The 12,306-nt window shown below is 37.9% G+C and overlaps 1 protein-coding gene across 5 annotated transcripts in view; it reads left to right on the top strand.

Moving 5' to 3' along the window:
• The window catches only part of RPS6KA3 (ribosomal protein S6 kinase A3), a gene marked incomplete at its 5' end in the record, with an annotated part of 313,574 nt that extends 303,754 nt beyond the window's left edge, over window positions 1-9,820 (top strand). For all 5 annotated transcript variants that reach the window (XM_079910436.1, XM_079910440.1, XM_079910437.1 and 2 more), the window contains 4 exons: window positions 81-157; window positions 909-1,026; window positions 3,625-3,765; window positions 4,412-9,820. In XM_079910436.1, the coding sequence (XP_079766562.1) occupies window positions 81-157; window positions 909-1,026; window positions 3,625-3,765; window positions 4,412-4,534 (459 nt within the window). In that variant the 3' untranslated portion in view covers window positions 4,535-9,820. The remainder of the gene's footprint in view (window positions 1-80; window positions 158-908; window positions 1,027-3,624; window positions 3,766-4,411) is intronic.
• Window positions 9,821-12,306: the final 2,486 nt, after the last annotated feature.

Genomic DNA, 12,306 nt, shown 5'->3' with positions numbered 1-12,306 from the left:
GAGATATAATTCAGTTCACAGCCTATCCAAATCTATATAATAAACAGCAGTGTGTTAATACTAATTTTTACTTTTTCTAGGTTTTAAAACGACAAGGCTATGATGCGGCTTGTGATATATGGAGTCTTGGTGTCCTCCTCTATACAATGCTCACTGGGTGAGTATGTACCATATGTTGTAAGCATTTATTTATCAATATTTTGTTTAAATTATCTAGGTTTATTTTTTCAATCTCTATGTTGTAATATCTTTCCTTCCATATTTTCTCATCTTGTTTAATAATACAATCCTCCTATCTCCCTCTCTCTCTCTCTCATATTTATAGCTATATCATTACTGTTTTCTGTAGTGTAGTGTTATTAATGTCTTGAGGTCATAAGTTGATTTTTTTCCATATCTTTTTTGTAGTCTAGTTATGTCATAAACATACACTGTTTTTTTGGGTTTTTTTGCGGTACGCGGGCCTCTCACTGCCGTGGCCTCCCCCGTTGCGGAGCACAGGCTCCGGACAGGCAGGCTCAGCGGCCATGGCTTACGGGCCCAGCCGCTCCGTGGCATGTGGGATCCTCCCGGGCCAGGGCACGAACCCGCGTCCCCTGCATCAGCAGGCGGACCCCCAACCACTGCGCCACCAGGGAAGCCCCATATACTCTTTTAAATATTTTATTCTATAATGTGTCATATTTATATTATTGTGTATTAAATCTAAATTAATATTTCATAACTTATATCTTGACCTGGTGCTTTATGAAGCTTCATGTTGTTATTTTTTTACTTTAGTAGGTTTTAATAAAGTATTACATTAAATGAACTACTTAGAGTACTTTTGGTTACTGCAAATAAATATAAAAATTACCAACCAAAAAAGAAGTTTTATTCATTAGCATTTTAATTCTATTATAAATTAGTTACACTCCATTTGCAAATGGCCCTGATGATACACCAGAGGAAATATTGGCACGGATAGGAAGTGGAAAATTCTCACTCAGTGGTGGCTACTGGAATTCTGTTTCAGACACAGCAAAGGTAAGTATGGCTTCCTATTAAAAGCTTTTGAGAAAATAATTTTTCATAATCCCTAGTGAGAAAAAATAATATCAGTTAGAAACTTGTTTATAAAGTTGTATTGAAATGATGTTACCAAATAACTCAAACTCAAAAATTGACAACTAATTTTGTTTCTTTCCCAGAATATATTGGTTTGGCTTTATTATCTATATATCTCAAACTACTTCTTGCTGATGAACATGATGAATAATAATGGTGGTGGTCTTCATGATTTGTGTGTCTCCTCTGTGCCTCACACTGCACTTTACCTAAATTATCCCATTTAATCCTCTTAACAACCCTGTAAAATAGGTGGTAGTATCACCATTTCACAGTAGGAAACCAAGGCCCAGAATTTTAGTGTGAACTTATCCTCAGTTATACACCAGGCACATGTGGATGCTCAAAAATAAATAGCTGATTCCAAAGCCCTTGTTCCCTAGAATAACTACACCATTTTCTATTTTTGGTCCATATTATGAAGAAAAGGGTCAATCTTCTTCACAGTAGACAGTAATTTAGTTTTATATGTCTGCTTGAAATCTATTTGGAAAGCCTTTCTCGCTGGAAGACCTGCCATCCCCTGAATAACGCTGATTTGCTTTCTAACCCTGCTCTAGTTTCACTTTTTTTTTTTTTTTTAGTTTCACTTTATTTAGAGAAAATTCTTTTTTAAAAAGAAGAGCAAAGTTTTTCATTTCAAAATAAGGAAAACATAGAGGAGATGAGGAAGATACATATTGGTAAAAAGTGCTGGCTCATTTTGCTTAGAGGTGGGTGCTTGAGTTGAGGTGATTGCATTAGTAAATAGGGTATGTCAGAAATTTTTATAGATACTTTTGGCGTAGAGATGAAGCCTCAGTTGACCAGCTTAATGCCTGTGTAGATAATACTTAGTTTTGTAACTGTATTTAAAGTGATAGGTTAGCCTTTCCCCTTGTTTAACAATAACATTTTTTAAACCAGATAATTCATTTTCCTGGGTACTTGTTTACTTTTTTTTTTTTTTGCGGTACGCAGGCCTCTCACTGTTGTGGCCTCTCCCGTTACGGAGCACAGGCTCCAGATGCGCAGGTTCAGTCGCCATGGCTCACGGGCCCAGCCGCTCCGCGGCATGTGGGATCTTCCCGGACCGGGACACGAACCCGTGTCCCCTGCATCGGCAGGCGGACTCTCAACCACTGCGCCACCAGGGAAGCCCCTTGTTTACTTTTTAATTCATGTATTGAGCACCTACAATGTGCTTAATAAGTGAAGGCTCCAGGGATAAAAGATGTGACTCAGATGGAATTCCTGATCTCAGAGAGCTCACAGTCTAGTTGGGAGATAGCCAAAAATATACAGTACAGTGTCACATGTGCTGTTACAATGCTCTGTTTTGTATGCTAAAGAAGTTCACAGATGATGCTTGATCAGAAAAATTTCAGGGAAAGCTTTCCAGAAGCAATGAAGGGATTCGCCACGCAGCTTTGGGAAGCAGAAGGACGTAGTCCATCCCAGGCTGAGGGATCAGCCCATGCGTGGTCCTGATGGAATGGGAATGGCAGAATGCCTCCAGGGCAGTGCAAGGAGTTTGGTATGACTAGTACCAGGTACACGTGAGAGGGTAGCCGATGAACCCCAATTATGGAAGGCTTTGTTGATCATGCTCAAGATTTGGAGTTTACTCTAAGTATTGGGGAACTGTTGAAAAATACTAAGCATTGTAGTGATCAGATTTTCCTTTTTCAAGGTCACTCTGTGAAGTAGTAGTTCTTATCCATTGGAGTCCACCAAAAACTTTGTCACGATCGGTTGTCAAGCATATCAAGTAATGTTACCGTAGAAAGTATCAGAGTTTACATACTGCCTGCTTTTTTTAATAAGTTAAAGCAAGTCGAGGTTATCTCTATAATTTTTATAATTTGGTTCTCATTCACTTGCATTTTATTATGCTTTTTTGAGTGCAAGGCAGGTGAGGATGAGATACAAATAGAGCACAAAAAATTGCATCCAACTCACAGCCTATCTTATGAATGCCATGTGATTACTAATAACGTTTGCTAATTTGTCCAGTTAAGACCTGTGATTACAAGTATAATGTAATACGGTGAATACCCACAAAATTGGGAAGTAGAAAAAAAATAAAAATAACTCTGTAATCTTTGAGGGGAGCATTTAGAGCCCTCAAGTTAATTCCTGTTATTGAACAGTTATGTACTGCTTTTCAGCATTACCAATAGCACAAAAACGTCTTAAGTAGCTGAAAATTACTTATAAATAAATCCACAAAAATGTAGAAAACTCAGAATATCTGAGGGAAAAAAAGAGCCAAAGTCCTTAAAGATACATAAAATGTGGTAAATTTACCCTTTGTAATACACCAAAATTACTGTTACTCAGGGAGGAGAAAACAAAGACCTAAGTTTTTGCTTTTTTTTAAACAAATTGTCATATTGACTAAATTGCTTTGCACCCAAAGGTCTGCTAGTGGGAAAAAATAGTGTCATAGAAGCCAAGGAAGAATACTCAACAGTATCAGGTGCTATGGAAAAACAAAGGTTTAAGTTTATTTTATTATTCTTTTTCCCATTGTAGGACCTGGTGTCAAAGATGCTTCATGTGGACCCTCATCAGAGACTGACTGCTGCCCTTGTGCTCAGACATCCTTGGATCGTCCACTGGGACCAACTGCCGCAATACCAACTAAACAGACAGGACGCACCGCATCTAGTCAAGGTGAGCAGCCCATTTGGGCACTGTGTGCCACATGTCCTCCAGGAGAGATTATGAGACGCCCTCTCCGTACCACAGCACCTTGCCCTTTCACTTTGCCTCTCAACCTGCATCCAGTTCTTGCGTGGGAATCTCTTACAGTGGGTGATTTAGAAAAGAAAAAGTCAAGGCATGCCAAAATAGCATAATAAAACCAGTTTAGGAATGATTTCTGAATTTATCAATCAGATAAACTTTATGGATTTCCTAACTTTTCTTTGTACCTGTCTTTCTTACGCACAACCCAAAGCAGACTCTTGGAGGTTGTCAGCAGTGGCAAAATACAAATTCTAAAACAGCATGCCTTGCTGACTCTCATGGTAAAGGATTGCAAAGGAAAAACAAATTTAATAGTCCTGAGAAAAGTAAGGACTGCTTGTTATGAGCCCACCTGTGTCCTCTCTCATCGATAATTTCAACCTCCCACATTGGCCTCTTCAGTTTTAGTTAAATCAGAGGATTTGACCTGTGTGGTTATTTTCATTATGAGCCTAATAAAATCTATATAAATTTGCATATGAAGAAAATATCTGGGAAAAAATCATTTCATATTCTGTGTACAGGTGACTACCCATTGTCATTATTTGTGACCTTTCTTTCCTGTTTTCAGGGTGCCATGGCAGCTACATACTCTGCTTTAAACCGTAATCAGTCACCAGTTTTGGAACCAGTAGGCCGCTCTACTCTTGCTCAGCGGAGAGGTATTAAAAAAATCACCTCTACAGCCCTGTGAAGTGACCTCAGTGAGATATTTGGTACCATGGTGTAAGCTGATAGCACAAGTTCTGGCGACAGGTAGCACATATCTGAGAGACACCTGCAGGCACACACTGTCCCAGCTGGTACCCATAATGCTGCTGCTCCTGCTGCTCTCCCGCTTTCGTCTCTTCTCGCTTTAAATGATTGTTAGCAGGTTAGATTTTCCTGGAGCTTCGGCTGAATTGAAAATGGAAACATGATGAAGATATATTCACTGAATCAACAAGAAGAATAATGAACACATGAATACCACCTAAAAATACACTGAATAAAGTACTCTACACCACATAGCATTATTTTTATAGGAGATATTTCATGTCCCTTAAATATTCTTTGTTAGTTATAGGGATGGACAGTTTATGTTAAGCACTTAGCTTAAACAATCCGTTTATATTAGCACTGTATCCCTTGTGCCATCCAACATTTTGTATGTTTTTGTAAACAGTTCATATACAGTACATTTCTGTACTGCTTTCTTTAATGTATACATGCCTTGTTTAACTTGGAATCTATTATTAATCAATTGACTATGAATTCTGGTTAAATAGTTCACCTGGATTAACGGTATTGTTGGACAGCCCTAAAAATGGCCAGATTGTAGAACAGCTGTTGAATGTAATACTTCCAAAATGTACATATCTTTCCCCATGTCTGTTTCACTGGTTCGTTCGTTTGTTTCTTAAAGTCAGGTGCTCTGTCAGGCTAACCTAGAGAGCTGTTATGGTAAAGAAAGTTATCATATGTGTGTGGTATGACATCAAGAGTACACCTGTGAAGTTAGTCCATATACTTTGCAACTCCTTAGGGTCTTTTTTCCTTTATTAAGGAAGTAGTCCTTGCACTTTTAATCTTAAATAGTATCCATTCTTAGTAGTTGACATAAATTTGGGATTTTTCCCAATATACATCAAAGGCCTTTAAGAGGCATGGTGAAGAGACTGGCGAAGGAAAATTTAGCAACAGGTCATTGAAGTCCCATTGAATATTTCATGTTTAAATAGATCAAATTGCAGAATTTAGCCTATGAATAACAGGATACCTGTTCTTGTATACCTGCAGGAAAAGTATGCTTTTTTGGGGAAAAAAAGTAAATCATAATTCTATCCCATTAAGATGCTCTATATTAAACACTAATTTGAATGTAATAAAGGCCACAGGCCTCTCTATGAAATTGGACTTAAACTTTCTTATTCTAGGGAATAAAACATTCTTGATCAATCATAGCTGAGGTAGGCTAAGTGAATGTTCAGCATTGAGTGTTTTCTGAATTCCTCCTGATGATTTATAGCCATATAATGCTTTCTTTTCTTTTTTTTTAAATTTTTATTGGAGTATAGTTGATTTACAGTATTGTGTTAGTTTCATATAATGCTTTCTTTAACTTCAGAAATGATCACTTTTCATAATGGTCACTGGATCTGCTTAGATTATTCATTATCTACATCTAATTTGTTAGTTTCCACAATATCATTAAAGAAACTTCTGCATCCATTATTACCTGTATCTTTGCCAAGCTACCTAGCATACATCAATATGTAAGATGAAAAACATATGAGCAAGGAAAAGGTGATTTAACTTATCTCATCAAGAATGTGCCTGAACAGATCTTTCCTAGTCATGTACTAAGTCATTTACATCAGAACTCTTTTTTTCCTGCCAGAAGCTTCAAATCTTCCCCTGAGAGTACAAAGCCAGGAAAGCATGGTTTATCTAAATATCTTGGAAGCCGCTCATTATTCCTTAATTTCTCCTCTGTGCAATTAAAGGGAAAGAGGAAATCTATCATGCCTTTTGCCCAAGTGACACAAAATGATTATTGCATAGAAAGCAAATGTAAGTTTATCTTCTAAATAAAAAATGTATAGGAGGAGGGATTTCAGAAGATCTAGATGGAGAAAGTTTTTAAATATTCTTGAGTATATGGATGCTAACTATTAACAGCTGCTTTCCAATGCCTGGAAAGAAAGCTTTGTTTTTCTTTCTCCTCTATTAAGTGTTCCCAACCATGGTCATCCCAAATTTTTGTCACTTTTAAAATGTTAATGTAACTCTAGGCAGAAAAAAGATAGCATTTTCAGATTTTTGACACTAACACTATTCCATAAGTGCTTAGGTGTATTGCCCATCATCGTCTTTTAGAACCAGAAGTAAATGTGTAAATGCTTTTAAATTATCTAGTCCAACTTTCTCATATTGCAGGTAAAGAACCTGAGACCCAAAGCAAAGACTAGAATCCTTAACTTCCCTTTCAGTTTTTTTCCCTCATAACACCGTGCTGCCTTCCCCTCGTATTATCACTCGACCACAAACTGAGCTGTTCAAAAACTATATATTTCCTGGGGCAGTCCTCTACTAGTATATGAATGCCTTCTTTGCCTAGTACAGCTGCCAGTTTTATTGGAGAAAAGCAAGTTATATGTTCACAAAACTGGAGGCTTTCTGCCTAAAAAGCAGTTCACGAGTATAATTTATTTCATCTGTGATTCTGGTGTTCCTATTGCCTTTGACAGAGCAGACAAACTTGGCCAACAATGTGCTCTAAATGTAATGCTTGTGCTGGGATAACCTTTCCATTAATTTCTCCAAGTCCAGTTCCTCCTGGCCCCTATAGTTGTGGTAGTGAGGCCCTTTCCCAGTTAGTCCTGCTGGTTACCAGGGCTTCTCCCAGGAGGTTTTATTTCAATCTGAAAGATATTTCAATATGAAAGAAGGAACTAAACTGTCAGGCCACTTTTACAAACCTCCTCTTAGCTTATAATCCACAATAATATCCAGAATGGTAGACTTAACATTACCAAGCACGTACTGGAAAATATGGATCACACTACCATGTGTTTTCTAGCTTCCCTTTCAAGTGATGATGCTAAATTAAGGTAAGTTTTTTGTCCTTTTAAGCTGTCGTATAAGTAAGTCATTTCAGCTCCTAATTTATAGATATGTCTTCTAAGTACAATAGACCCTTCACTTTAACAGATCTGATATGGATTCATTTATTCACAAGCAACCCCAAAAGTCCAAAAATATAATAATTTTGACAGGGCACAGAATCAAGATGCTGTGAGGCTGGAGACGTGTGGGAAAAGTCACTTAGTGAGTATCTGGAGAGGGTGTGGTGTGTATGCAGTAGAGATTCTACATTTCACACACAGTGGGCTGCAAAGAGCAGGTTTGGGCCAACCATTTCCCAACTATTTTTAAGAAGTGGTTGCTGTTGGGACCAGGGGACATCTTGGGAGGTGGGGCTAGCCTGTTAGCTGTGCCCTGTACCGTCAGCCCAGGAAAGATTTCATGAATGGGCAGCATGGGTTGGGTAAGAAAGAGGCTGGGGTACGTCCAGCCTCAGGTGAGAGCAGAAAAGCGTTCAAGATTTGGGGGCTTGGTATAGATGTGCATCACCATGAAAGTCAGCAATACACATTTCAACATGGCTTTGATTTTCTCTACTTCCTGGCCTTTATAAATGAGCTAAAATTTTTCAGTCTTCTTTACTATTGAGAATTCTCTCTTATGGTGGTATCCAGCATTTGAGATTTATGAAGGCATTAGGACAGATATCTCAGGAATGTAAATGGTCAGAAAAGGTCTGCTTTCTGTGACGAACAGATATGATGGGTTCCATGGCTGACCTTGGTGCTTAAACCAGGAGGTTTCAATCCAGTCCTAGAGTTCTGTCCCTCCGAAAGGTCCAACTCCATGTGACTAACAAACTGGATGTATACTTTGAGCCTTATTTAATTCACAGATAAGTTGACTTAACTCAGCATTTTTATTTCAATTAATGAAAATAGTCCTCTTTTCACCTCCAGATTGCTTACATTTTGCTGGTCTCCCCAAGTGACCATTGGTGGAGACCAGTTAATGAAGGAATGAAACTCGCTTTCTTGGGAGTGTGGTATTCTGCAGAGCCACGCTTAACCACTTTTTCTAGTGAAGAATCTACAGAATGATAATAACTAAATATGGATGGCCAAGAAGAATTTGTATCTACAGTGCGCTTTATGTATTTTTGACACTGCTGTATTCTGTGTGATCGAGTGACTTGTAACTGGTTCCGATGTGACTGTTTGCAAAGAATTCTAGTAACTAAGTCGACTTAATTTTCTTAAGCCTTGTATTACTATCAGTCTCACATTTACCACTTTGATTCCAGTCTTTTAACTGTTCATACCAGGGCATACCAAGGGTTGGGATGAGAGCCTACTTCCTACCTCTTAAGGCACTTTCCTCATTATTTTGCCATATAACCTTGAAGTGCATGATAAGCTGTTTAAATGTCCATGACTTCTCCCAGAGCAACTAGCAAAGTATATGACATTGAATAGAGATTAGTGGAAAGGAAAATTTAGAGACTAAGTTCAGGGGTGCAAACCTCAAGAAAACCTCTTTAGAGCACATACCATTTGAGTACAATGTATGTAAACGTATGTGAGAAGAGAGTCGCTATAATAGTCCTCTCTGAGTAGCTTAGTTCAATATCTAATGGAAGTGAAAATCTTTACTCCTATTATCACTATAGTACTGAGTGAACTGTATACTGAGTTTTTCAAACAAGTACTTAAAATAGAACTTAAATACAAAGCAAGGGCATAAGGATAAAGGTTTTGGTTTGCGTTTCTCTAAGTGTAGTTTACCATCTAAGGCTTTGTTTTTTAATTTTTAAAAAAAGCTTCAAGGTATTGCCATTCCTTAGCATCCTTAATGATTATGGGTGATGAGTTTTTAACTCTTAAAATTACATACCTGTATTATGTTTATCTTAACTCTTACCCTAAGCAAAAGGGAAGGTATACACCTAAGGGATGTAATTATTTTGCATTTTTGGCCATGGGTGGGAAAGGGATGGGTATCTACTTAAACAGTTTTTAAAAAAGAAAAAAATCACAAATATTTTTCTACTATTATATATGATTTTACTTTATACTAGTTTCTCTCTAGTAAGGCATGCCAGAAGCCCAAGGCACCATATCATGAGTTCATATGTATTGTACCTTTTATTGGTGGTTAAATCGCATCAGATGCTTGGCCCTGCTGCCATAATTACGAAATGCTTGTAAAGGATTAAATATCACTGAATACTTTAAATTGTTTTACTTAAGAGTCTAATCTGGGAAGTTTTCAAATCATACTATTAATGTGTAATCAAAGCTCTTTCAGATGTATCCATGAATAATCCTGGAACAATATTGCTTGTATTCCTGTCACAGAACAGGTTTTGTAATCTTTAAAAGAAATGAAAATTTATATAATAAAGTTTCAAATAAATTCATGTATGTCCCTTTATGAGATTATTTCAATTATATGACTGTTAATCCTTCATATTATCAAATTATTCTATCTGAAGTATACATTTATCAAATTGGATTGATAGACCTTAAAACAGGAATGTTTCTGAGTTAATAAGAAGTGCAAAATAATTTTTCTATGCAAAGTCTTGGTTAACCCAAAGAGTTTGTCAAATCAGACTCATCAGTCATAGATCGTAGCCAATACCAAATTTGATTAATGATTTAAAGGATACAGGGCGATCACTAGGCACAGGTGAAACAGTCTTCTCTTGGAGAAGTCCAACATTACCACGCTTAGCTCCACAATGCCCTTTTTCTCCCTCATTACGGTGCATTTTGAATTCCAGATTAAAGGACAGTTTCCTTCTGGGCAGTGTTTTCAGAGACATTGTATAAACAAAGGGACTCATTTGGTTTTGCATCGTCCTCTTTTTATACCTCATTAATTACACAATTTAAATGATGAGCCTCATTCTCCAGCCAACCATGCCTCATAAATTCATAAATTCCAGGTTTTACAGTAAGCCATCTCTATAGACCAAGTGCGTCTTGCTACAAGCTTTTGAGAGAGAAGAATTTTTCATTTTCTTTCCGCTAGTAAATATTATTAGCACTTTTAAAATGGAAATTTGGGGAATTCCCTGGAGGTCCAGTGGTTAGGACTCCAAGCTTCCACTGCAGGGGACCCGTTTTTGATCCCTGGTCAGGGAACTAAGATCCCCGCAAGCTGCGTGGCACAGCCAAAATAAATAAAATGAAAATTTGATTGAGGTCTTGATTCCTGGTAGAGAGGGAATGGGTTGTAGGCCTGCAGCTAGCCCTTTTCTTCACAGTTGACATTTTTAGTAGTTTTATACTATGATGGTGCATTAGTCTGTTAGGACTGCCACAGCAAAATACCACAGACTGGGTGGCTTAAAAAACAGAAACTTATTTTCTCACTGTTCTGGAGTCTAAAAGTCCAAGATCAAGGTGCTGGCCAGGTTGTGTTCTTCTGAGGCCTCTCATTGGTTGATCACCTGAACTTCTATCTCAGGAACACCCTGAATTGCCTTACATCCTTGCCTTTATACTGCATCCACTGAGCAGTAACTGTGTTGGAAGAAACCATACAATTATGCAAAAGGATACCACTGCAGATTTATGTTATCCGATCTCAGCTAAGCTCTCAGTATCGTTTGTCAATTATTTTGTTTTTTCCTTGGACAGACCCATTTTCCCATTTCTTTTTTTTAAACAGCTTTATTGAGATATAATTTACATACCATAAAGTTTACCCATTTAAAGTTTTTTAGTATATTTACAGAGTTGTGTGACTATTATCATAATCTAATTTTAGAACATTCTCATCATCCCATAAAGAAACTTTGTACCCTAGTCAGAGCCACCATTGTCTTTTGCTTGGACTATTTGGGGTAGCCTCCTGCATGGTGTCTGTTTCCTCCCTTGCCCCTCTACAGTCTGTTCTTAACACAGAAGCAAAAATGATCTGTTCAAAACCTACTAAGGATTATAACAAGTGATCTGGTCTCCCTACCTCTCTGATCTCATCTCCCCAAGCTCCCCTAGCCACATGGGCCTTCTTGCTGTTTCTTGAATATGCCAAGCACGCTCCCACTCAGGGTCTTTGTCCTTGCTGTTCCCTCTGCCTAGAACACATTTCCCCCAGATGTCCCCATGACTCACCTCCTTCAAAATGATTCTGATGATCAGTCATGTTTGGGAGCCATCCTGTAACAGAAATGAAGCCTGATTTTTTTTCTCCTTTGGTGTTTTATATTGGGTAATTGACAGAGACTTTTGATTTTTAAATATTTAAACTTAAAATATTTGGAATCTGATTACTTGCCACGTGCTAGGCATAATTACTGAACACTTGAATGCATTATATCAATTTAATTCCCACGACAACCCAAAATGGTAAGTTCTATTCCTACACCCAATTTAAAGCTGAAAAAAACTGAGCCTTATAAATAGGTTAAGTAACTTGTCCAAGATCATATAGTAATAAGTTGCTGCAGAGCTGAATTTGAACCGGGTCTCTCTAACTCCAAAGCCCAAGTTCACAATTATTTGGCCTGGAAGTAAAATTTAAATAAATTTTATAGCTATCCTTTCATCCTCAATCGTGTAAACTGCAAAATACTACAGATGGAAAGAGAAACCCGGATCTTTCCATTTCCTCTAAGAAGTGCATCTGTCACTGGTTTGTCATCCTCAACTCTTAATAATGTTTTGGGCTGGATACTGCTTTGTTTAGGGGTGACAGGCCTGTACTGTGCACTGTAGGATGTTTAGCAGCACCCCTGGCCTCTGCCCACGAGATGCCAGCAACACGGCCTTCCTTCCCCAGATGTGACAACCAGAAGTGTCTCCAGACACTGTCAAATGTCCCTGGTAGAGAACCACTTTGTTTGACAATTGTACTTTATTTCTCTGTCACTTAGGTATGTCCACCTCC

This window comes from Stenella coeruleoalba (genome assembly GCF_951394435.1).
Source record: "Stenella coeruleoalba genome assembly, chromosome: X".
NCBI lineage: Eukaryota > Metazoa > Chordata > Mammalia > Artiodactyla > Delphinidae > Stenella > Stenella coeruleoalba.
This window is presented reverse-complemented; position numbering and strand designations above follow the sequence as displayed.